Below are 25,293 nucleotides of genomic sequence, written 5' to 3' on the forward strand. Positions count from 1 at the left end.
CTTAACACTGTCAGTCACTTAAATGTTAGTCATGCGAGGTTGTTAAGTACTATCTCACTGTGGTTTTAACTGCATTGTATTTTATCATATTGTAAAATGTCTTCCTATACCCTGTATACAAGTCCTTTATGAGATATACGTACTGTAAATATCATCCCCCTGTCATTGGTTTGCTTTTTCATTTTCTTAATAACGTGTTTTGAAGAGCAGAGTTTCCAAAGTTCAGATGAATTGCATGCCTGTTAAACCTAATACAAAATTTGGGCTTGCATTTTGCATATACTTTTAAAAATAAAACTTTTTATTTCAAGATAATTGTAGATGTGTATGCAGTTGTAAGAAATAACCAGTCACCTTGACTTTACAGAAGCTGTCATTAGTGGACATGTAATCTAGTAATTCATGGCAAAAAGGTCACCACAATGGGATGAGCCGGATGAAGTCCAGAAGAATAGTTTATGGTGAGGAAAACGTTTGCATTGTAATTGGAGGCCTGGAAGTAAGAGAAACTGAAAACATGAGACCACTTACTGATCAACTAACCCAGCCCTGTCAATCCACTCTACACAAAGACCTGTGTCCCTTAGGAAGTGTGAGAATGGTCCTTCTCGTTTGACTAAAGGTTTCTGGGAAACCCTAGAGAGCCATAGGCAGATAAAGGGGAACAATGAGCCCCATGCTGACAGGGCTGAAAGAGGTGGAAGGTCAAGGAATAGACCCATCATGGGGTGCCTGGGCTCAGTCGGTCAGACTCTTGACTTCAGCACAGGTCATGATCTCAGGGTTCGTGAAAGTGAGCCCGACATCAGGCTCTGCACTGATGCATAGAGCCCACTTGGGATTCTCCCTATCTCTCCCTCTCTCTCTGCCCCTCCCCCACTCACATGGACACACATTCTCTCTCTCTCAAAATAAACAAACATTTATATATATTCCCATCACATGGCATGCTGAGGTTACTGAAGGCTAAGGGGAAGGGAGAAAAGAAAAACAGGAATAACCAGGTACAGTACCCCAGACCTACTAAACCCTAAAAATAGGGTCTGAGATTCTACTAGAGAGAATTTGGGTCTTTTGCTAGGAGTCTTAGGATCTAAAACCTGGGCATTATGAGATTGTCCCTATTTTACTTTATGCCTAAAATGAGGGAATTTAATCAACTGTTCCTCAATCTCAGAGTCTCTTAGTACATAAATTTTTAGGGTGGAAGGCCATTAGATGGTGGTACAGAGAGTCTGATTCCTTCCATGACAGGAAGGAAGCTACTTTATAAGCTCCCATACAATTTATTGTTTAAACAATGACATTTTGGGGGAGGGAAAGGGAGTGCTACTGATAATGATGCTGAGGAAAGTAAGTGTAAACCATGACTTTCTGGGGCAAACCAGAAAATATGCTCACCTTACTCAAAAGCATGTTCCTAGGATGATCTCTCTTGCTTGGGGTATATTCTTAATCCTTGCCTAACTTATCAAAAGCAGTAATTTGTTTCACCTCAATTCAAACATGATTAGGTCTCAAGTCTTTACTGTTATCTTGCTAGTTATCAGGCTTTTTGCTGGGACTTTTGAGGGGAAATGGAAAAATGAAATTCACTATCTCTGCCTTCACACTGATTACATCTGACATGCATGTACACACATGCAGAGACCCACACATGTTGACAAGTTGTGAAATAAAAAGGACTAGGGAGAACACCTGTGATCCAAGGTCAAGCCTGTGACAATGCTTAGAATCCCTCATTCCTATTCCTCCACTAAATGTCTGCTGTACAGCTTGGCCCACAGCAGAAACACCATCAGTTTATAGATGGACCCAAAGTCTCTGCCCTATTGGAGGGATTCAGAGCAATTTCCTCTTGCAGGAGAACAAGGTGAAAATCCCCTGTCGGATTGGCTTGGTCTTGACACTGTAGATGATGGGGTTGAGCACAGGAGGCACAAAGAGGTAGAGGCTAGACATGAGTGTGTGGACCAGGGGTGAGGCATGCTTGGCAGCACGATGCATCACAGACACACCAATCATGGGCACGTAGTACATGAGCACTGCGCAGATATGTGACACACACGTGTTGAGGGCCTTCCGCCGTCCCTCCCCAGAAGCAATGCCCAGCACCGTGTAAAGAATCAGCACATAAGAGACAATGATAAGCAGTGAGTCCAGCCCAAAAGTGGCCAGGACAATGGCCAAACCCAGGATGCTACTGAGCTTCGTATTAGCACAAGGCAGCTGGATCAGGTCTGAGTGGAGGCAGTAGGAATGGGAGAGTACATTGGTGTGGCAATAGGGCAGTTGTTTCAAAAGGACTGGAAGTGGGGCCATGAGCGTCACACTCTTCAGTGTGATGCCCAGACCCATGCAAATGATACGTGGCAGGGTTAGGATGGCTGTATATCGCAGTGGATTGTAGATGGCTATAAAGCGGTCATAACTCATGGCCAACAGGACCCCTGATTCCATGCAGGAGAAAGTGTGGATGAAGAACATCTGAGCCAGGCAGCCATCCAGGTCAATCTGGCGGGCATCAAACCAAAGAATACCCATGACAGTGGGCAGTGTAGACACAGAAACGCCCACCTCTGTCACAGCCAACATGGAGAGAAACAAGTACATGGGCTCGTGAAGGGTAGGGTCTGCCTGCACTGCTGCCATGATTAGGTTGTTACCCACAATGGCCACAATATACACAGTGAAGAAAGGAATGGAAAGCCAGCCATGTTGGGCCTCCAATCCTGGGATGCCAGTCAGGAAGACGGATAGGTCAAGACTTCCATTGCTTTCAGCTCCCATGTCACCAACAGCAGAGATAAGCCTTCACCTACATTTGAAAAAAAAATGAAATTAACTTCCTCCTGAAGGTCTTCTGCCTTCACAGTCCACTGCAAAGGCTGAAGGAAGGATATGGAAGGAAGTGGGGGAAATTGAAAACATCTACATCATTCTGGGTAAAAACATAACAGACATTCCTCTCACCTCCTATTCCCCTGACCTCTAGAATCCTTAAATTTTACATGTAAAAGAGATATTTGAGGCTGGCTGATCTTATGAGAGACAGAATAGCTTAAAAATTAAGAGCAAAATACTAGAATAAATCAAGCCTGTCAAAATCCATACTCAGACAGTTACTAGATGTGTGATATGGACAGCTTATCTATATTCTGATCCGAAGGGTTTTTTTTTTTACTTGTTTGGTTTTTGTTTTTTACTTGTCAAGTGGAAATATTAATAATACTTTTATTTGTGTATAAGAAATAAATGGGAAAATTAAGATCATATGTTCAGTGTTTTAGAGCTCTATATGTGGATTCTATCACACCTCAGTTGGAAGCCCAGTTAAAGCTCAGTTTACTCTCAGTGTGACCTTGAACAGATAACTTAACCTTCCCAAGTTTCAGTGTGTCCATTTGTAAATTAGGGATAAAAATATATTTGCCTCATGTGGTTGTTGGTGAACACAATATTGTATGGCATATAAAACGCTGAATAAATATAAACTCTTTTACTCTTAGGGAGACAATAAGACCCAGAGAGGAAGATTAAGTCGTATACCAAAAGCCTGAATCAGTATCCACAGAACGTAAGTTATGGCTTAGATATGCAGGGTCTCCTGGTAGTGATGTTTCCATTTCCCTATGGAAATGAGAGAGAGTAAACCTCAGGATCTAGGATGGAGTCATTAGAAAGAATTGCATTTCAGCTCTGCCAGTGTAGATCTGAGAAAACAAGGACACCAAGGATAACGGAGGACAGTGCTAACCTCCATGTGTCCCCACTCTGCTCAGGGAAAAAAATGTTTTGAATGAAAATGAGACAGGGGTTTTACAAAACTGATAAAGGGAGAAATACGAATAAAAGTGGAAAATGATATGGACATCCCAACTGAGAATTCTATGAATACACAAATGACTTCTAAATTTAAAAACAAGAGTTCAGAGTGAGAAGATGTATTGGCTTCAAAATAGCAGACCTGATCTGGAATCCATGGAGAGATCAAAGACACAGAGATAAAGGACTCCATTAGTTGCAAGAGATCAGAAAGAATTAGTTAAACCCCAATCAGAAGGTGAAAATAAGGTGCCTGGGTGGCTCAGTCAGTTAAGTGTCCAACTCTTGATGTCAACTCAGGTCACAATCTCACGACTAGTCGTACGATAGAGCCCTGAGTCAGGCTCCATGCTAGGTGTGGATCCTGCTTAAGATTCATTCCCGGGGCACCTAGGTGGCTCAGTCAGTTAAGCGTCAGACTTCAGCTCAGGTCATGATCTCACAGTTTGTGAGTTCAAGCCCTGCATCAGGCTCTGTGTCAGCACAGAGCCTGGAGCTAGCTTCTGATTGTGTCTCTGTTTCTGTCTCTGTCTCTGTCTCTCTCTCTGCCCCTCCACTGCTCATGTTCTGTCTCTCTCTCCACAATAAAATAAACATTTAAAACAATCAAAAAAAATATTCATTCTCTCTCTCTCTCCCCCCTCTGCCCTTCCCCCTCTCACACTCCCACTAAAAAAAAGTTTTAGAAAAAAGGTAAAAATAATATGTGATATGATATAAGGTACGAGGTGCACCACAATTAAAATAACAACTGAGATAACATAACTTAAATTTGTAAAACAATTTTTTTTAATTTTCTTTAAATGTTTATTTTTGAGAGAGGGAGAGAGAGAGAGACAGTTCAAGCAGGGAGGCAGCAGAGAGAGAGGGAGACACAGAATCTGAACAGAAGAATTCTGAACACAGAATCCAGGCTCCGAGCTGTTAACACAGAGCCCGAGGTGGGACTTGAACTCCTGAACCGTGAGATCATGACCTGAGCTGAAGTCAAACACTTAACCCACTGAGACACCCAGGCGCCCCTGTAAAACAAATTTTAAAAGATGAAGTAGAAAGGTGCAATCACAACTGGGATACAAACTGAATTCTCCCCAGTGATCAGTTCACTTATTCACACAAGCGACACGGAGGTGTGATTCACAGATTCTTGACCAATTCTTTACCCTGTGGTTACCTCCTGGATGTGACATGGTCCATATTTATCTAATGAGTTTAATGGAAATGCTCCACTGGAATGGACACACAGTCAGGACAATATGCAGCTAAGAGAATGCAAGAAGCTATGACCATGGAGAGACACAAGGTGACAGTGAGAAGGGCCCCAGAGCTGCCTCCTCATACTCTCTTCACTCTGGAGCCCTCTCTTTATGCACCAGCCCTGCTGAAATCCCACGCACTCTATTTCCCAAGCTTCCCTCAAGAGTAACAACTTTTGTGACAGGTGATATACTGACTTGTGTTTTTATCCATTTGCATCCCTTGGCCCTACCTTGTAGATCAGTGGTTCTCAATCTTGGCTACACATTAGAATCACCTAGGAAACGTAAAAAATCCCAGTGCTCACATAACACCCCAAACCAATTAAATTAGAATCTTTGGATGCAGTATCCAGTTATCAATATGTTTTAAAGCTTCCAAAACGAACCCAACACTGAGAACCACTCCAGACCCGTTTTCTGATACTCCTACAGTGACAGTTTATTAGACAAAATTGTAACTTTCAAGGACTCCCCAAGTTAGCTTTTTTATTTAAGACCGCCTTCCTACCCCACTCCTGACCTGTAACTTAAACAATTCCTTGTGCCTCATTGTCTGCTAGATTTTTCAACATCCTGGAGCTCCTCTAAATAAACCTGGGTGTGCTCATAATGCTCTGTGGGGATCTCCAAGGTGATGCCCACAGATGTAACCCAGGTTGGGGGCTAGTGTTGCATATCACTCCCATGAAGGTGCACCTAAAGACAGAGCATTTGATGCCTGTGTCTAATCATCTCACCTGTGGGTCTCCCCTGCCCCTGATAAAACCTCATCTTTGGCAGGAAGTAACAGTGAAGCCATGGAAGCACGAGCCACGATCCATGGTGTGGAGCGGGAACACGCAAGCTGGAGAATGGGAAGGGCAGTACCCAGGAGAGCACAGTTCCAGGAAATTGACTCATATGATAAATTGGATCATAGAAATGATAACCAGGGTGGGAATAAAGAGATGATAAGCAGAGAGGCCACTTTCCCATTCCAAGCTGCCCCATGTTAGTCCCGTAACAATCATGTTAATTAAACCAGTAAGAGGTTAATTCGGTTCTTCCAACTGTAAGTCCTGCGGTCTTTCCTATGAAGTCCAGCAGCAGCTTCTGAAACTGAAGCCACATAAGTGAGAAGAATGGGGAGATGCTGGAGAACTTGGTCTTCTTCATTTCCACGGGCTGTGCAAAGGACAGGATGGCAGACACACACTCTTTCCTGACTCCTACACAGACTGGGGGCCAAGAGAAATTGAACAGGAGTTAAGTGACCTTCTAAAGGTCCACTGATTCCATTGCCAACTGATTCCATTGCCTCTCAGAAGTCCACTGACTCCATTGCCAACTTACAGTCTCTCTAGAACCTGAAACCAGAGTCCAACCTTGCACCCACTCAGAGAGTCCCCTCCATGGCATCTTTATCAAACTATCACCCACACTCAGCTTGAACATTCCCAGTGATGGCAAGCTCACTGTACCTAAAGCCACTATCCTGGTTAGATGCACTGACTTACAAAGTCTTACTTTGGGCTTAAAGGTTCTTCCTCCACATCATATATAATTGCTGCAGACACAGAGACACAACAGTCTTTTTCAGATTTCACCTGAATATTGTTCTTCATGGTATCTGCTAATTTCTTGAAAACTACATCTCAACTTGCAAACGTAGTTAGACTGTGAACTCCACCAAAATAAAGAGGAGTATTGACTTTTTTCATGTTGTGTAATTAGACCCCTAATACTAGCACAGGGTCAAGCACATAACAGATGATTAATAAATACTGTAACCGGATAGATAAATAAATAATTGAATAGATACATTGTATCTGAATATGCCAAACATAATATTCTGTAACCTTCCCTTGTTCAGATTATCTTAAATTATTTTTGCTGTTCAAAGTAGCTGATTTTTCATTTCTTCACCATATATCCCCCTGTCCGGGTGACTCACAGATCATCAGTCTAATATGAATCAACGGTGCAATATGTAGCTTATAAAAACTTCATGGGTTTTAGTCTTTGCTAAAAGAAGTATTTTATTCAAAGATAATACGTCCTAACATGCACACATACAATTCTATACTTTATCCCCACTGCTTACATCGTCCTTATTTTCTTTGATAATGTTCTTAAGTCCCACTAGTAGTCAGACTGAAAACTTCAATTTTATCTGAAGCTTTTCCTAACACTTTTTAAGCAGAAATAATAATTTTATCACCTGTGACTTTAAAATAACTGTACAGACTTTTCCCATTTTGCTAGAATTACATTCATGCCTCTGTCCTCCATGTCCTGAGCTCTTTTACAGTCAGACCTGTGCTTAGTTCAATCTTGTCTTCCTAACACTTTACAGAATTCTAACACAAAGACATGCTTAAGAAATCATGAATTTATAATAAATAAAAGCATGACCATACTGCTTGGGACCATAACGGAAGTACATTCAGCTCTGGGCTCCACACTGCAGATGGGAGGTAAACCAACTGGGACACACTCAAAGGCAAGGGGATCAAGTCATTGAAACAGCATGGAAGGAGTCAGTGGTGCTTTGAGAAGAGGAGATAGAGAGGAGGTAGGGATGTGTGGGGGTGGGTGTAAGAGGTGATGAGCAATAAACAGAGATCACAGGCAGTCAGTCTGGGGCCCAGGTAAGGAGGATTTTTCTAAGAGTCAAAGCTGCACAATAGGGATAATAAACTTCTGGTCAGTGGAGACGTTCACGCAAAGACTGAATAATCCTTGATGGGAATATTAGAGGGGCAATTCCAGCATCTGCTGAATTAGGATTAAAGGCTCTTTCACCTGCCTTTCCGCCCTCACACTTATGTCCAGACTGCCAAGGTCTCTCTTATTCCATGACACTGAGAATATCATGGCTGCAGATCTCTGTGGGACCCAACAGAGATCAGAGATCAAGGCGCCCCCTGCCAGGTGATCGCGTGTCTTTCTCTAAACCAGTCTCCAGCAGCCTTATCTGAAAGTGTGTGGGAGGACACGGGGGCATTTGAATAAATATTACTCTATGTGTAGGAAACCTACCTGAAAATAAGATCTGGGGACTTTTTTTCCTAGTAAACCTCTCCTTCACTGGCCAAACAAACTGTAGTGAATACACAGCACGCATGTGCCTTAACAGAGACTCACTCAAAGATACAGAGACATGAGAGAGACCAAGAGAACCTCAGGGGCACAAATGGAATTGCAGACAGAACACTCTTGCGCACATACCTAGGAGATGCAAATAGACTCAGATTCACCTGAGAGAGCTTTGTGAAGTAGCTTTTGGATTGATTGAGGGTAGGCCAGAGCTCACAATGGCACCAGAATGAGCCTCAGGCAGGCACTGGCCAAGAGAGTAGGTGGACTCTATGTCCCTGAGAGTCCCCAGAGCCCAGGGCCTTGGGGTCCACGTTGTGCCCGAGGGTGATGCTGAACTGGTTATGCGGAAAGGAGGGAGATGAGATCTCGCCTTGGGGACAGAAGGAAAAGAAAAAACACATCCTCTAGAGATGCTGCCCTGTCTCCACACAGAAAATAAAATCCCAACTCCTTCCCTATGTTGAAGAGGATGGAGATAAATTTCTACAAGCTCCATGGCAACATCCCCTCTGCCCTCAAGTGTCCAATTTCAAAACTGGAACTCTGCACCCTTAATCCAGCATCTACCTCCTCATATTCTGGGCTTAAAACCTATATCTGAGGCATAACCTAAAGTTTAGACCCCAGTGGGCAAACTCTAGGACTCAGAGATCAAGAGAAGAGAGCTTGGAGCCCAGAGTTTCACCAATAGGGGATATAACCAAGCTTCCTTCATCCACTTATGACGACTGTTCCCTACTCAATTTTCACTCCTATCCCTACTACTCAACCTCTCACCAAGCTCCAAAAGATGAAGGTCTCTTCCAGGAGAGACATCCCAAGATACTGAAAGACCATGGGGTACAAAGTCACAGAGATGTAGGTTTGAGTCAAAGGTCTACCATCTACCAGACTTTATATCTCAAGAAACTAGCATTTCTTCAACTTAGAACCTAATTCATAAGGAGGATAGTAACCATATATAGGGGTAGACATTCAAATGAAAAGAAGAAAGTGACATTTTTTAATGTGATTGTACCACACATGATAATTATCCTTATTATAAATTCTAGTGGACTCCCCAATTTCAGATCCCTCTAATAAATTCTTTCCCCCAGATACCTAGACTTCCCATTAAGTATTTCAGTTGACCTCTTCCTTATTTCAGTTTCAGGTAGGTAGGTAGTGTATTTCGGGGAGAAATAGCAGAAGAGCACTCTCCCCTTTCTTAATCAAAGGGTGGGATGCATGGGGAAAGCAAAGAGAACATGGATATAGAGTAAATTTCCCCTTCCCCATATGGAACTTTGAACTATCTCATAGAGGCAGTTTAAGAGCAATCTCTGCTTTCTTTCCCATTGCTGTAGAATTGTTTGCATTAGGTTAATGACTTGGGAACCTGGAGATGGAATTCAGAAGAACACAGATGACAATTTTGTGAATAAGGTCACAGAATTACGGGGGAAAAAGAGACCTAAAAATGCCTCAGAATAGGCATTAGTCCCTGGTGAGAAGGGGCCAGGATTTCAAAAGTCATAGAGCAAAGTAACTGTAGCTATGTCATTAGGGACAACATGATGCGGAACAGGCATCAGATCAGATCCAATTTGTTCATTTATTTAATTAGTCACTTGGTTGTTCATTTATTTACCATGTATTAGGTGTACCAAACACTGTGCTAGGTGTAGGATTTTAGGTTTGACTGCCATTATCTCTCTTTTTTGACTTTTCAGAAGCCCTTTTAAGAATCAGTTTCTGCCTCCATTTAATGACAAGAAAAGTAAAGAGAAACCCTATGTACTTGTTCAGAGTGGTAATACTAAACATAACACCTGTACAAATCCCAACAAAAGGGACTTATAAATTAGAAGTGTTAAAAGTCATCTCTGGGGAAATTATGAAACATTTTCCCCCACAAAGCTTAAAGAGAAGAATCAATTTGCCCTGTAAAATAGAAGTGAGATTTTCCAGAGCAGATTGAAGCAAAGATAGGCACAATGCAGGTAGGTGTTTGGTGTAGAAGAATATAACCATGTTAAGCAGATGTCTTCTAAAAAAGGAAATACTTGCTTCAGAAAAAAAGTTCATAGACTTTTTAGAAAAGAGAGAGAAACCTCAGAAGATGTGCTGGTCAGGGGACTTATATGCATTGAAATCCCAATGACACAGAACTGTTGCAAGGTCCCACATCCCACTGTGACAACCAGCTGATTTTTGCCTGCCAGGTTCTAACTGCCTAATGGGCAACCTTAAAATTGGAGCTTGCCTGAATTTTGGATTCCAGGTAGGTTGTGATGGCATGGGGGATAAGAAGGGAATCGCACGATGGAACAGGGGCCTCAGAGTGACTGTGGAATGGCTGGTGATTGTTCATCAAATCCTTCTGTGAAGCTATTTCAGTGTTCCCACTTCGTGGAGATAAAAGTCTCTAAGTCGGCATTTCCCGTCACCACCTGCACCATATGCCTAGTTGTCCTGCACTCAGTCTCCCCAAGCTTTATTTATTTTTGTAAATGTTTATTTATTTATTTTGACAGAGAGAGATAGAGCATGGGCGGGGTAGGGGCAGAAAGAGCAGGAGACAGAGAATCCCAAGCTGACTCCATGCTGTCAGTGCACAGCCCAATGCAAGGCTTGATCCCACGAACTGTGAGATCATGGCCCGAGCCAAAATTAAGAGTCAGAAACTCAATGGACTGAGACATCCAGGCACCCTGCCCCAGCATGATCTGATTAGGCGGTCTCTCAAGATCATGTTTCCCAAGCTTCTCAGTGTGAAACTTCCCCTTCATCTAAACAAAGCTGTTTGGAATTCTCCTAAATATTCTAGACCAATATTCTAGGTTAAAGCTTCTCTCAACCTTTGACATATATCAGAATTACCCAGAGGGCTTATTAAAAACACAGATTGCTAGGGGGGCCTGGGCGGCTCAGTCGGTTGAGCATCCAATTTTGGCTCAGGTCATGATCTCATGGTTTGTGGGTTCAAGCCCCGCATCAGGCTCTGTGCTAACAGCTCAGAGCCTGCAGCCTGCTTCAAATTCTGTGTCTCCTCTCTCTGCCCCTCCCATGTTCATGCTTTGTCTCTCTCTGTCTCTCAATAATAAATAAACATTAAGAATAAAAAATTTAAAAAAAAAACAACAACACAGATTGCTAGACCTCACCCCCCAGAGTTTCTGGTTCAGGAGATCTGAGGAAAGTCCTGAGAATTTGTACACTTAACAAGTTCCCAATCATGGCTGATGATGCTGGTCTGGGAATCACACTTTGAGAAACACTTGTCCAGACTCTTATACTTTGTGGGTCTCAACATTTTTGTTACATATCAGATAGGCATTACCTGAAAGATGTCTGAAAGAGTAGTGCTGTGCTTCTCAAGCTTTAGTCACCGAACAGACTGTATTTAGTCTTATTAAGTACAATTTGAATCCAGTAGGTCTTGTGTGAGGAGAAGAGTCTGTTTCTCCTAACAAGCTACCAGGTACACCAGTGTGGTTGTTGTCCATTGGGCCACACTTGGAACAGTAAGGTTCTAGCCTTCTTTTGCCTCAATATTTCTTCTCAAGCAGTTATTCATGCTATTTTTGCTAAGATCATTATCTTCTTTTTTCCTGCCACCCTGTACCAAGTACCTTAACCTTACCTCTCATCTTTCACGAACTACTTGACACACACACACACACACACACACACACACACACACACACTTAACTTGACCTCCACAAACCAAACAGGTCCTCTTTCTCACATGAAGCACCAAGCCTTTACAGAATTTTGTCTCCAATGTTTATTATTTCCCCCACTCTAGGTGGTAGTAGAATTATTTGTGTTCAGCCTATTTCCTCTGTAAAACTTCCATTGTTTCCATATGTCAAACATTTTTCAGGGCATCTGTTACTCTTTTATATGCTTTTTCCTTGATATGTCTATCTCTTACTTAACAGTTCACCTCATTCACCATCATAACATTCTTAGTGACTGGCACTAGCTTTTTCACATGGTGAATGATCAGTACATATTTAGGTCATTTTATTGAGTCAGCTGTTCTTTTATTCGTTCTGTATTCACAACTATCAAGGTCCTGGTTCCCCTCCTGTGTCTCAGCATTCCTCAAGCTGGCAAACAAGTCCAAGTCCTTTCTCTCAGTAGCCTTCCTCAGCTCTGGGATTTATAGAGGACTTTGAGGATCCCTCTGCGTATCTCCTTTGTCTTCACACTGTAGATGATGGGGTTGAGCATGGGGGGTACAAACAGGTAGACATTGGACATCATGACATGAACAACAGGTGGGGCACTCTTCCAGAAGCGGTGGATCATGGAGACAGTAATTATGGGCACATAAAAAGCCAGCACTGCACAGATGTGTGACATGCAGGTGTTGAATGCCTTGAGCCGCTGCTCCTGAGATGCGATGGCCAGCACAGCTCTGAGGATCAATGCATAAGAAAGCAGGATGAACGCTGAGTCTACACCATAGGTGAAAATGACCACAAAAAGCCCATAGATGTTGTTAACATGGGTGTCTCCACACGCCACTCTCATGAGATCTGGATGTAGGCAGTATGAGTGATGCAGAACTTTGCCCTTGCAGAAGGGCAGCCGTTTTACCAAAAAGGGGAAAGGGAAAAGAGTGATGAAACTCTTGGTGAGGATGCCCAGGCCCATAGCCAGGATGCGGCTGTTGGTGAGCACAGTGGAATAGCGCAGTGGGTCACAAATAGCCACAAAACGATCAAAGCTCATGGCCAGCAGTATGCCTGATTCCATGAAAGAGAAAGTGTGGATGAAGAACATCTGGACCAAGCAGGCATCGAAGCCAACATGGCGGTGGTTGAAGCAGAAGGTAGCAAGCACAGTGGGAAGTGTAGACAAGGACACTCCCAGATCGTTGAGAGAGACCATAGAGAGGAAGCAGTACATGGGCTGGTGCAGAGCAGGCTCCTGAGCCACCAGAGTGAGGATGCTGAGGTTGCCTATGATGGAAATCAGGTAGAGGATGCAGAAAACCAGGGCAACCCAGGCGTGGCCTGTCTGCATCCCAGGAATGCCTGTGAGCTGGAGTGTGGCTGGCTGGAAGGGGGTACCATTGACACCCAACATGGCAGGCAGGTGGGAGAATGCAGATGGGGTATAAGCCCCTGAGGATGTATTGGGGGGGTTCTTCACTTTCTTTCAGACATTCTGTCTCCAACACAAAAGGTTAGAGATTGAAAGAGTTTATCTATGTTCCTGCTTCTCCCATCAGACTATGAGCTCTTTGAAGACAGTAACTGGGTTCTAATAATTTCTGTATCATCAGGGCCCAGCACCCTGTCTGAGCCATAGTAGGAACTCCATGAAGGTGTGATGATCAGGTGAGGGCCCATGACGTGGCAAAGCAACAGGGTAGGAGACAACTGGAATGATGCTCCCTAATCTTCCCCTTAAAGTGCATCATGCCTTCACATCCCCGGTCTCACCCCAGAAGCCATATTCTGGAAATTTGGGACAAACAGAAATTAAGATAAACGGGGGAAAAGAAACACCACCATGTCTTTGGGAGCCCTGTGGTCAATGGTGCAGATGAAGCCTCTACTGTCGTACACGTATAGCTACAATAAGCTGTCCTCGGACTTCTCCTCGTGCTCACAATCCCATGGCACACCCTGAATGTGTCATCACCAGAAACGGTTCCACCTCTGAAATCTTAAATTCCATTGTTTTCATTATTACCATAGACTTCCAGCTTCCACCTCACCTACCTTCTCATGCCCATGTACTTGCTCTCAGAGTCTCAATAAGTCTTCCATATGATTCTGTTCTATTCGTCTATGAGCCTCTCCTCACTTTTTCTCTGACCTACTCACACTAGGAGTGGTATCTTCATCTTCTCTATGCTTGTCTTTCATGTTCACACAGGAAACCCTAACCTTTGATAAATTCTATAACCAAACTTCCGGGTGTACAGCTGGATAAAACCAAAGAAGCAAGTGTTTGATTGGAGAAGAGACAGACAGACAAACTGATTTTACCACTACCTAAATTTTAAGCTCAACATCTTTATTTATTCTTACCCCCTTGGTATTCCAAGAAAGAGATGTCTCGCCTTCTCTGAGGATAAGGCCCTCCACTTTCAGGATTCCATGCCTTGCTATCTCTTTCAGAGACCACTTCCAATAGTGTATTGAACTGTATCTTCAGCCTCTCCATTTCTGTCTCTTTCCTTTCAGGCAATAAGCATGTGCAAGACCAGCCCATCATGAAGCCATAACCTTTACTCTCTAGCTGTCATTCTATTACCCTCATTAACTCTTAGTCAAACTTCCTGGAACACTGTCTCTCTGGATGCCACGGAAAGGGGGCTTGTTCGTGTCTGCTTTTCCAGTTCCGTTCTGAGATCCTGAGAATCAGGGTTTCAACCTTATTAACCATACCTTCTATCACCGTTCAATTCACTGTATGTGGCTTCCACCCTTCCCTCTCCCAAATAAAGTGAATTTCTCTCTGCTCACCAGCGAACTCTTTGTTGCTTCATCTATTTGAGCTCTCTACCAAAGTTAACATTGTTGGCAACTCAGTTTTCCTCCTACCTCGGCATCTTTTTCTGTAGCATCTTTACTGACTCCTCTTTCTTTGTCTTTCTCTTCAAGCCATTACAACTCTAGGAAGAGTAAACATTAGTCAGAATGGTGCAGATTGAGAAACCATACCATAAAGGGCTTCTTCTCCACCTTTATCTAAAATATCTCTGTAACTGTATTTCCACGGTACTTGATATCTTAAAATTAAAGCTCCATTCTGTAGAGAATAGGATAGTGGTTGCCAGGGGCTGAGGGGTGGGGTGGTGAGGGAAATGGGGTGATGTTAGTCAATAGGTATAAGCTTCCAGCTCTAAGATGAATATATTCTGTGGATCTAATTGCAGCTTGGTGACTCTAACTCATACTGCTTTAATATAGACTTGAAACTTGTCAAAAGAGTGTGTCTTAAATGTTATCAACTCACACACAAACAAAATAGAAATTACACAAGGGAACAGAGGTGTGAACAAATCTTATTGTGGTGATCATTTTGCAATATAGATGTGTAGCAAATCATCGCCTCATAGGTCCTAAACTGACACATGTTATATGTCAATATCAAATTAAAACTGGAAAAATCTAGGCTGAAGCCAAAGGACTTTGAACCCCAGAGTCTGGGAGGAAAAGAGACTGAATCTACCAGGAAGAAAATGGGAAAACTGGAGAAAAGATAGGGCTACTCCAAGGAACAAATCAAAGCACACCTGGTAGAGGGTCCAAAATATCACTATGACTAGGGTAATAAAATAACCAAAGTGACAACAACAGAGAACAAGTAACAATCTCCAAAAAAACACCTCCTGAGGGGCCAGGCCCTGGACAGTGTATGACCCCCCCCTTTAATATAGCAGTGTTCACAGGTGCAGAGAACACAACAAATTTTAAAACGCATAAGGGATGGAAAACTAGCCAAAATGATAAAACAGAAGAATTCTCCTCAAAAGATATTCCAGGAAGTAGTGACAGCTAACACATTGATCAAAATCGACTTAAGCAATACAACTGAACAAGAATTTAGAATAATTGTTATAAAATTAATGGCTGGGCTTGAAAAAAAGCATAGAGGACAGCAGAGAATCTATTGCTACAGATATCAAAGGACTAAATAATAGTCATGAGGAGCTAAATAATGCTATAAATGAGGTGCAAAATAAAATGGAGGTGGCCACAAGGAAGATTGGAGAGGCAGAGGGGAGATTAGGTGAATTAGAAGATAAAATTATTGAAAAAAGGAAGCTTAGACAAAAAGAGATTAAAAAAATCCAGGAGTACGAGGGGAGAATTAAGGAACTAAGTGATGCAATCAAACAGAACAATATCTGTATCATAGGAATTCCAAAAGAAGAAGAGAGAGAAAAGGGCTGAAGGTGTACTTGAACAAATCATAACTGAGAACTTCCCGATCTGGGGAAGGAAACAGGCACTGAAATCCAAGAGGCACAGGGAACTCCCTTCAGACAAAACTTGAATCGATCTTCTGCATGACATATTAGTGAAACTGGCAAAATATAAGGATAAAGAGAAAATTCTGAAAGCCCCTAGGGATAAATGGGCCTTAACATACAAAGGTAGACACATAAGGGTAGTAGCAGACCTATCTACTGAAACTTGGCAGGCGAGAAAGGAATGGCAGGAAATCTTCAATGTGATGAGCAGGAAAAATATGCAACCAAGAATCCTCTATCCACCAAGTCTGTCATGCAGAAAAGGAGAGATAAAGGTTTTCCCAAACAAACAAAAACTGAAGGAATTCATCACCACTAAGCCAGCCCTTAAGGGGGATTCTGTGAGTGAAGTGCTGCAAGGACCACAAAGTACCAGAAACAGCACTGCAAACATGAAACGTACAGATAACACAATGACTCTAAACCCATATCTTTCAATAACATTGAATGTAAATGGACTAAATGCTCCAATCAAAAGACACAGGATATCAGAATGGATAAAAAAACAAGACCCATCTATTTGCTATCTACAAGAGACTCATTTTAGATCTGAGGACACCTTCAGATTGAAAGTGAGGGGATGGAGAACTATCTATCAAGTTACTGGAAGTCAAAAGAAAGCTGGAGTAGCCATACTCAGATCAGACAAATTAGACTTTAAATTAAAGGCTGTAACAAGAGATGAAGAAAGGCATTATATAATAATTACAGGGTCTATCCATCAGGAAGAGCTAACAGTTATAAATGTCTATGCACCTATGTCAGAAGCCTGCAAATATATAAAACAATTAACCACAAACATAAGCAACCTTATTGATAAGAATGTGGTAATTTCAGGGGACATTAATACCCCACTAACAATGCATAGATCATCTAGACACAGGATCAATAAAGAAACAAGGGCCCTGAATGATACACTGGACCAGATGGACTAGACATATATATTTAGAACTCTACATCCTAAAGCAGCAGAATATACTTTCTTCTCGAGTGCACATGAAACATTTTCCAGATAGATCACATACTGGGTCACAAAACAGCCCTTAATAAATATAAAAAAGTTGAGATTATACCATGCACACTTTTAGATCACAATGCTGTGAAACTTGAAATCAACAACAGGAAAAAGTCTGGAAAACCTCCAAAAGCATGGAGGTTAAAGAACACCCTACTAAAGAATGAATGGGTCAACCAGACAATTAGAGAAGTAATTTAAAAATATATGGAAACAAATGAAAATGAAAATACAACAATCCAAATGCTTTGCAATGCAGCAAAGGAAGTCCTGAGAGGAAAATACATTGCAATCCAAGCCTATATCAAGAAACAAGAAAAATCCCAAATGCAAAATCTAACAGCACACTTAAAGAAACTAGAAGCAGAATAGCAAAGACACCCCAAACCCAGAAGAAGAAGAGAAATAATAAAATCAGAGCAGAAATAAACAATATGAAATCAAAAAAAACTGTAGAGCAGATCAATGAAACCAAGAGTTGGTTTTTTGAAAAAGTACACAAAATTGATAAACTTCTAGCCAGTCTTCTCAAAAAAAAAAGAGAGTACCCAAATAGATAAAATCATGAATGAAAATGGAATTATTACAACCAATCCCTCACAAATACAAGCAATTATCAGCGAATACCATGAAACATTATATGCCAACAAACTGGACAACCTGGAAGAAATGGGACAAATTCCTAAGCACTCACACACTTCCAAAACTCAAACAGGAAGAAACAGAAAACTTGAACAGACCCATAACCAGTGAAAACATTAAATCAGTTATCAAAACTCTCCCAACAAATAAGAGTCCTGGTCCAGAAGGCTTCCCTGGGGAATTCTACCAGACATTTAAAACAGAGATAATACCTATCCTTTTCAAGCTGTTCCAAAAAATAGAAAGGGAAGGAAAACTTCCAGACTCATTCTATGAAGCCAGCATTACTTTGATTCCCAAACAAGACAGAGACCCAGCAAAAAAAGAGAACTACAGGCCAATATCCCTGATGAATATAGATGCAAAAATTCTCAACAAGGTACTAGCAAATAGAATTCAACAGCATATAGAAAGAAATACTCACCATGATCAAGTGGGATTCATTCCTGGACTGCAGGGCTGGTTCAACATTCACAGATCAATCAATGTGATACATCACATTAATGAAAGATAAGAACCATCTGATCCTGTCAATTGATGCAGAAAAAGCATTTGACAAAATTCAACCTCCTTTCTTAATAAAAAACCCTCGAGAAAGTCGGGAAATAAGGAACATACTTAAACATCACAGAAGCCATTTATGAAAAGCCCACAGCTAATATCATCCTCAATGGGGAAAAACTGAGAGCCTTCCCCCTGAGATCAGGAACACAACAGGGATGTCCACTCTCACTACTGTTGTTTAACATAGTGTTGGAAGTTCTATCATCAGCAGACAACAAAAGGAAATTAAAGGCATCAAAATTGGCAAAGATGAAGTCAAGCTTTCACTTTTGCAGATGACATGATACTATACATGGAAAATCCAGTAGACTCCACCAAAAGTCTGCTAGAACTGATACATGAATTCAGCAAAGTCACAGGATACAAAAATAATGTACAGAAATCAGTTGCATTCTTATACACTAATAATGAAGCAACAGAAAGACACATAAAGAAACTGATCCCACTCACAATTGCACCAAGAAGCATAAAATACCTAGGAATCAACCTAACCAAAGATGTAAAAGATCTGTATGTTGAAAACTATACAAAGCTTATGAAGGAAATTGAAGAAGATACAAAGAAATGGAAAAACATTCCATGCTCATGGATTGGAAGAATAAATATTGTTAAAATGTCAATACCAACCAAAGCAATCTACACATTCAATGCAATCCCAATCAAAATTGCACCACCATTCTTCTTGAAGCTAGAACAAGCAATCCTAAGATTTTTATGGAACCACTAAAGACCCTGAATAACCAAAGTAAATTGAAGAAGAAGGCCAAAGCGGGAGGCATCACAATGCCAGAGTTTAGCCTCTACTATGAAGCTGTAATCATCAAGACAGCATGGTATTGGCACAAAAACAGACACACAGACCAATGGAATAGAATAGAGAACCCAGAACTGTACCCACAAATGTATGGCCAACTAATCTTTGACAAAGCAGGAAAGAATATCCAATGGAAAAAAGACAATCTCTTTCACAAATGGTGCTGGGAGAACTGGACAGCAACATGCAGAAGAATGAAACTAGACCACTTTCTTACACCATTCACAAAAATAAACTCAAAACGGATGAAGGACCTGAATATGAGACAGGGAACCATCAAAACCCTAGAGGAGAAAGCAGGAAAAAAACCTCTTTGACCTCAGCTGTAGCAATTTCTTACTCGACACATCTGCAAAGGCAAGGGAATTAAAAGCAAAAATGAACTATTGGGACTTCATCAAGATAAGAAATTTTCTGCACAGCAAAGGAAACAATCAACAAAACTAAAAGGCAACCGATGGAATGGGGAAAGATATTTGCAAGTGACATATCAGATAAAGGGCTAGTATCCAAAATCTATATAGAACTCACCAAACTCCACACCCAAAAAACAAATAATCCAGTGAAGAAATGGGCAGAAGACATGAATAGACACTTTTCTAAGGATGACCAAAAGACACATGAAAAGACACTCAATGTCACTCCTCATCAGGGAAATACAAATCACAACCACAATGAGATACCATCTCACGCCAGTCAGAGTGGCTAAAATGAACAAATTAGGAGACTATAGATTCTGGAGAAGATGTGGAGAAACAGGAACCCTCTTGCACTGTTTGTGGGAATGCACACTGGTCTAGCTGCTCTGGAAAACAGTGTGGAGGTTCCTCAAAAAATTAAAAATATAACTACCCTATGACCCAGCAATAGCACTTCTAGGAATTGCCCAAGGGATACAAGAGTGCTGATGCATAGGGGTACTTGTACCCCAATGTTTATAGCAGCACTTTCAACAATAGCCAAATTATGGAGAGAGCCTAAACGTCCATCAACTGACGAATGGATAAAGAAGATGTGGTTTATATATACAATGGAATACTACTTGGCATTGAGAAAGAATGAAATCTGGCCATTTGTAGCAACGTGGATGGAACTGGAGGGTATTATGCTAAGGGAAATAAGTCAGGCAGAGAAAGACAGATGCCATATGCTTTCACTCATATGTGGATCCTGAGAAACTTAACAGAGAACCATGGGGGAAGGGATGGGGGGAAAAAGTTACAGAGAGGGAGGGAGGCAAACCATAAGAGACTTAAATACTGAGAACAAACTGAGGGTTGATGGGGGGTGGGAGAGGGGAAAGTGGGTGATGGGCAATCAGGAGGGCACCTGTTGGGATGAGCACTGGGTGTTGTATGGGAAAACAATCTGACAATAAATTATACTTAATATAAAAAAGTTTTAAAAACCTGGAAAAATCTATATTAACAATTTAAAAATAAAACAAAGTTCCACTTTTGAATTTAAGCTAATGACTCCCTCATTTGCTTCTAACAACTCCTTTTTCTTTTGAAATTCTAGAGTTTCCATCTTTTTTTTCTAGTCCTCTTAGTAAATATAGTGAAATTACATGGTGCCTAGAAACTGGACAACACCCAGGTATTAGCAAAAATCCTGAAAGTATGGGGGCCATGAGAAGGAATTTGTCTATTCCTTTGTTTTCTTTCCTCCAAATCAGAATCCAAAGGAACCCTTTCACTGGTAGGATTTCTTTTCCCTACTCCCCCTGCAGACCTCTCTCTTTTCCTCACCCAGGTTTAAAGGCCACGTCTCTAAGAAGTCTTCATAAATCCAGCCTATCCAGATTTTTTCTTTAGCATCTTCACTTCAAGATTACTTCCACATACTGAAGAAATGGAAAGACTCTTCAGAGCACCAGCAGATACTAAGGTGTCTCTCACAAGAGAGATATAGCCCACTGTCTTTGAATCCAGGTATGCAAATTTAGGTAAACCAAAAGGGCATATTTCATCCATGCTCCAGACTTTCCTCAGTCTAGAAAGCAACTCTTAAAACGTGTACCCCAAAGAAAACATGCTCTGCCACCACATAACGAACATTTGTCATTGTTTGGGCCATAAAGGTGTCAGGTAAAGATTCCTAAATGTGACTAATCTAGAAAGAAAAGCCAGGAAGATAGAGACAGACACAACAAGGTGGTACTCTTGCACAGGATGTGGATGAGCATGAACACACACATGGTCACACAAAAGTACCATTAAATATACATGCTTACACTCCTACACACACTAAGGCACTCAGATATTCATAAGGACTGTCTCAGGCATCACACAGACAGAAACTATAATGCACTCTTTTAGTCATACATAACACAATCACAACCACAGACTTTAGGTAGATGCAGAGCTGCTCACTGACATTATACAATATGCGTGAAATATTCTCTCATATTTATACCCCCTCAGAACACAGACTTGCAAGCATGCACGCACATGCACATACACACACGTGCCACAAATAACATCAGTACGTCAGTAATAACAGACTCACATCAGTACATCAGTAATAACAGACCCACAGTAATATCTCTACCAATTACATTCCCATGACATAGTCAATACTAAAATCCCAGCTAAGCTTGAATACTACATGGTTGAATGACTTCAATTCATTTGGTTCTGGGATTTTTTTCTCCAGCTGCACACCAAAAAGGTAGGTATACGAGACAATAATTCAAATTTCAGGCCAATGAAAGTATGGACAAAATCTAGATCTCATGCATCTAGAGCTCCTTAGCCTTAAAGGTATATGGTTTGGTATCAGGGTTTTGGTTCAGATGGAACCTGGCATCAGAAGCTGTGATCCTTGACTTTGCAGGCCAACAAATTTGGCTCAGGTCTGCAAGGGAAATATGAGGATCGGAGTCTGTCTGAGGTTGCAGTAAGAGTGTTAAAGCTTGGGACAACTTCCAGATAAGGAGCCCACATAGGCAATCTAAAGGAAGGACACTCACTGGGTGGCAGATGACTCTTTTCCCTGTAGCTGGATGTGCTGGCCTATGAGTCCAGCTGGCAAAGCAGCATCAACTCACTCTCCTGTGACTCATAAATTTACGACTACCCTAGAATCCCAAAGCTCGTTTGTTTGTGGTAGGAGGAGGAGAAAGCAGAAACAATGGAGAAGGTGGTATCCATGAGTAGTGAGCCGGGCCATATGAGAATTGCTCCCAGGAGAATCCCATTCTTGGACTCATCATCCCTGATGTCATCATCCATATCCATTACTATATTAATTAACCTTTCCTTGATCAGGGGATGCAAACATATGTATGCAAAACATACATAGTCATAGACATTCTGAGACTCCCACAGACACAACCCTAGACACATTTAGCCATTTCTTTACCAACATTCGTACTGCCTCTTTCTGATCCATACACAAACAGAAAAACACAAATACACTCAACTGCCCAATGCTCTAATCACCAGTCACATATCTTGACACATCAAACACACACGCAACCTCTGTTTTCTTACACTGATTGTACAGGCTCATGTAGATTATAGACAAAATCTTAGAAATCGCTGAAGGCTCATATAAATGCTTGACAAAACAAGCAAATATATTCCCATGATCACATATCCAAAAGTATACACTTCAAACATATCCACATTCTCATTAAGAGATCAGCAAAAAAAAAAAAAAAAAAAAGAAAAAGAAAAAGGAAAAGAAAAAGAAAAGAGAGAGAGAGATCAGCAAAATATCCACTGACTTCAGACTATCACCACATCTATTCACAGATTCACATATGGAGTTTAAATGCACTGCATATTTTTTGTACAAATGCATGTCAGCACTTACAAACATACTTGTGTAAGCATTCCTTTACTCCAACACCGTATGGAGCCTAAAAATTATGAATTTCATTCAATTCTACTAAAACCAACATAAAAATTAAAAACCACATTTTTGAGCATTATTCTCCTCCAGGTATTATCTCAAAACTGATGTTATGCAGAGCAACAGTGCCTATTCTTGCAAAGAAGATAAATACTGGAAAAGTGATCCATTCAATAGCGCAGACAAATATGCCTCAGGCACTCCCTAGAAATATGTCATAAACAGATTTCACAAGAAGATCAATGCATTTGTCAAAAATGTATCTAACGTAGGATCTGTGCGTTATGTGCTTGAACAAAATCAAAGAACTACATAAAATATTAAGCTTCAATTAATGATCTGAACTCTGAAATATTTAGGGTGAAGTGAGATGCATCAGTAAGACAAATGGACTGATGGATGATAGTGGGATGGATACGCCCGTAGATATATGATAAAGCAAGCAGAATAAAATATCAATGATCTGTGACAGGTAGACTGATGTTCACTGTAAAATTATTTCAAGTTGTCCGTATTTGAAATTTTACATGATAAAATGTTGGGGATTTTTGTTAAGTACTTGGGCAGGAGCCCACTCCAACTTGAGATCTCCAGCACACCCACCCTCCTTAGAAATCATACAGCAGGGGGCACCGGGGTAGCCCCACACCTCAGCACCAGGCCTGACACACCCACCCAATTCCTGATCACTGGGAGGGACTGAAAGTTCAATCAGAGCCAAGAGTCAACCTAGCCCACCTCTGGCCCACCTGACCATTGCCCCCCACCCAGCTGGGGCCGAGAAAGCAATTGGAAGCCAGGCATCCTGCACTGGAGAACAAAGGTGCCCAAAGCGGAGGGTGTGATAAAATGAGGCCTCTTCAAGGAACTGATGGCTCAACACAGCTCTCCCTCCCCAGTCCCACCCACTAGCTTTGACTCTGTCCCTGCCCCCCTGGATGGAGAGAGGAGAGGAAGGTGGGAATGGGGGAAACTGAGGCAAAGGGTGTTTACCTGATGGTGATAATATAAATAATAAAATTAAAAAACAAGTGGAGCCAGACATAGACCATTCTCCTGAAAGCACACACCAGGTTTAAAACTGCAATGAAGATGCAACTTTCTATGGAAACCAATTTGACAATAAATTTCATAATAAAAAAAAAAAAGAAAATGCAACTTACTGCAAAATGATTTCAAGTCCTCACTGAAACCAACCCTGGTCATCTTTTGTATAAACTCGGTACTCATATGTGTTACGGGATAAATTTATCTATTTGGATAACTGCTGTCTTTCGTATGGCTAAAGACACGAATCAAATTTTTCAGCCACGGCTTGTTTTGTCCCAAGGTCAGCCACTTATGTTTAATAAAGGCACACTCCAGCCATCCTCCATCTCTGTGCCCCATCCTAGAGGCATCCAGTTCCTTCCCCAGTTCTCTGCAGTGGAGGCTGCAGAACCAGGCAGAGCCAGCTGTAACACAGTGGGATCGCTGCTTTCATGGTCGAAATAAATAATGCAGTAAAGAGAGAGTCGTGAATTCTACTTGAACAGGGAAGGTTTTCAGAAGTTTGGCTGGTTTCATTGTGTGCCAATCTTGCAGTAGTTACCAGAGAAATCTGGCTATCTGGCTTTGAGAGAAAAGATCTTAATGTACAGAATTTCCACTCCTCAGAACGCTACAAATTCAACTACCTTCCTCTTCCAGGCATGACAAAGTGTTGCTGGCTATGACGCCGGAAGTCCATGAGAGATCACGGATCTTACGGTGTTAGTGGTACCATCACACCGCAGTGAATGAATCAACTATGCTTCTATGGTACTGAGGATACGCATGTTTACCCTCAGATCCACCACTCACCCTTCTGCAGCTCTTCCCCCCATCACAGGGGACCAGTCATAACCTGAATATCCCAGACTTCGGAGGGAGATAGGCTCAGGTGTAGGGAGTACCGGCAGACAGGGGGCACGTCACTCACTCCACTCTCCCGCCTTGAAGCAGAGTCGCCCAGCTGGGTCTGCATGTCTGCTCCAGCTTCTACCGGGCAAGGTCACCTTGGCTGCAGCTCCAGAACCACCGCCTCTGACTCCCCAGCCTGGGGATTGCTGTGGCCTCCTGCTGTTGCAAATCTCTAGGTTGTATTCTTCTGCTGGTCAGTTTCTCAGCTCTTTTGAAATGTGTGTAAACAATTCCCAGGGTTCGGCTCATTGTTATATTGTACTGGTTATTATGTTAATGTTTTTGTGTTTCAAGCCCACCTTTT

At 41.7% G+C, this 25,293-nt stretch overlaps 2 protein-coding genes across 2 annotated transcripts; both read right to left on the minus strand.

The window, feature by feature from the left end:
* Positions 1-1,842: 1,842 nt before the first annotated feature.
* LOC102952576 (olfactory receptor 51I2-like) lies at positions 1,843-25,013 on the minus strand. Its single transcript, XM_007092220.2, has 2 exons — positions 24,891-25,013; positions 1,843-2,818 (listed from the first exon to the last, which is right to left on the minus strand). Exon 2 carries the CDS (start codon positions 2,788-2,790, stop codon positions 1,843-1,845), a length of 948 nt encoding a protein of 315 aa, XP_007092282.2. The 5' UTR covers positions 2,791-2,818; positions 24,891-25,013.
* On the minus strand, positions 12,209-13,247 carry LOC102952291 (olfactory receptor 51I1). Its single transcript, XM_015542098.2, has one exon. The coding sequence runs from the start codon at positions 13,245-13,247 to the stop codon at positions 12,303-12,305; it is 945 nt and encodes a 314-aa protein (XP_015397584.2). The 3' UTR covers positions 12,209-12,302.
* Positions 25,014-25,293: the final 280 nt, after the last annotated feature.

Source organism: Panthera tigris, chromosome D1, assembly GCF_018350195.1.
Source record: "Panthera tigris isolate Pti1 chromosome D1, P.tigris_Pti1_mat1.1, whole genome shotgun sequence".
NCBI classification, from domain to species: Eukaryota; Metazoa; Chordata; class Mammalia; order Carnivora; family Felidae; genus Panthera; species Panthera tigris.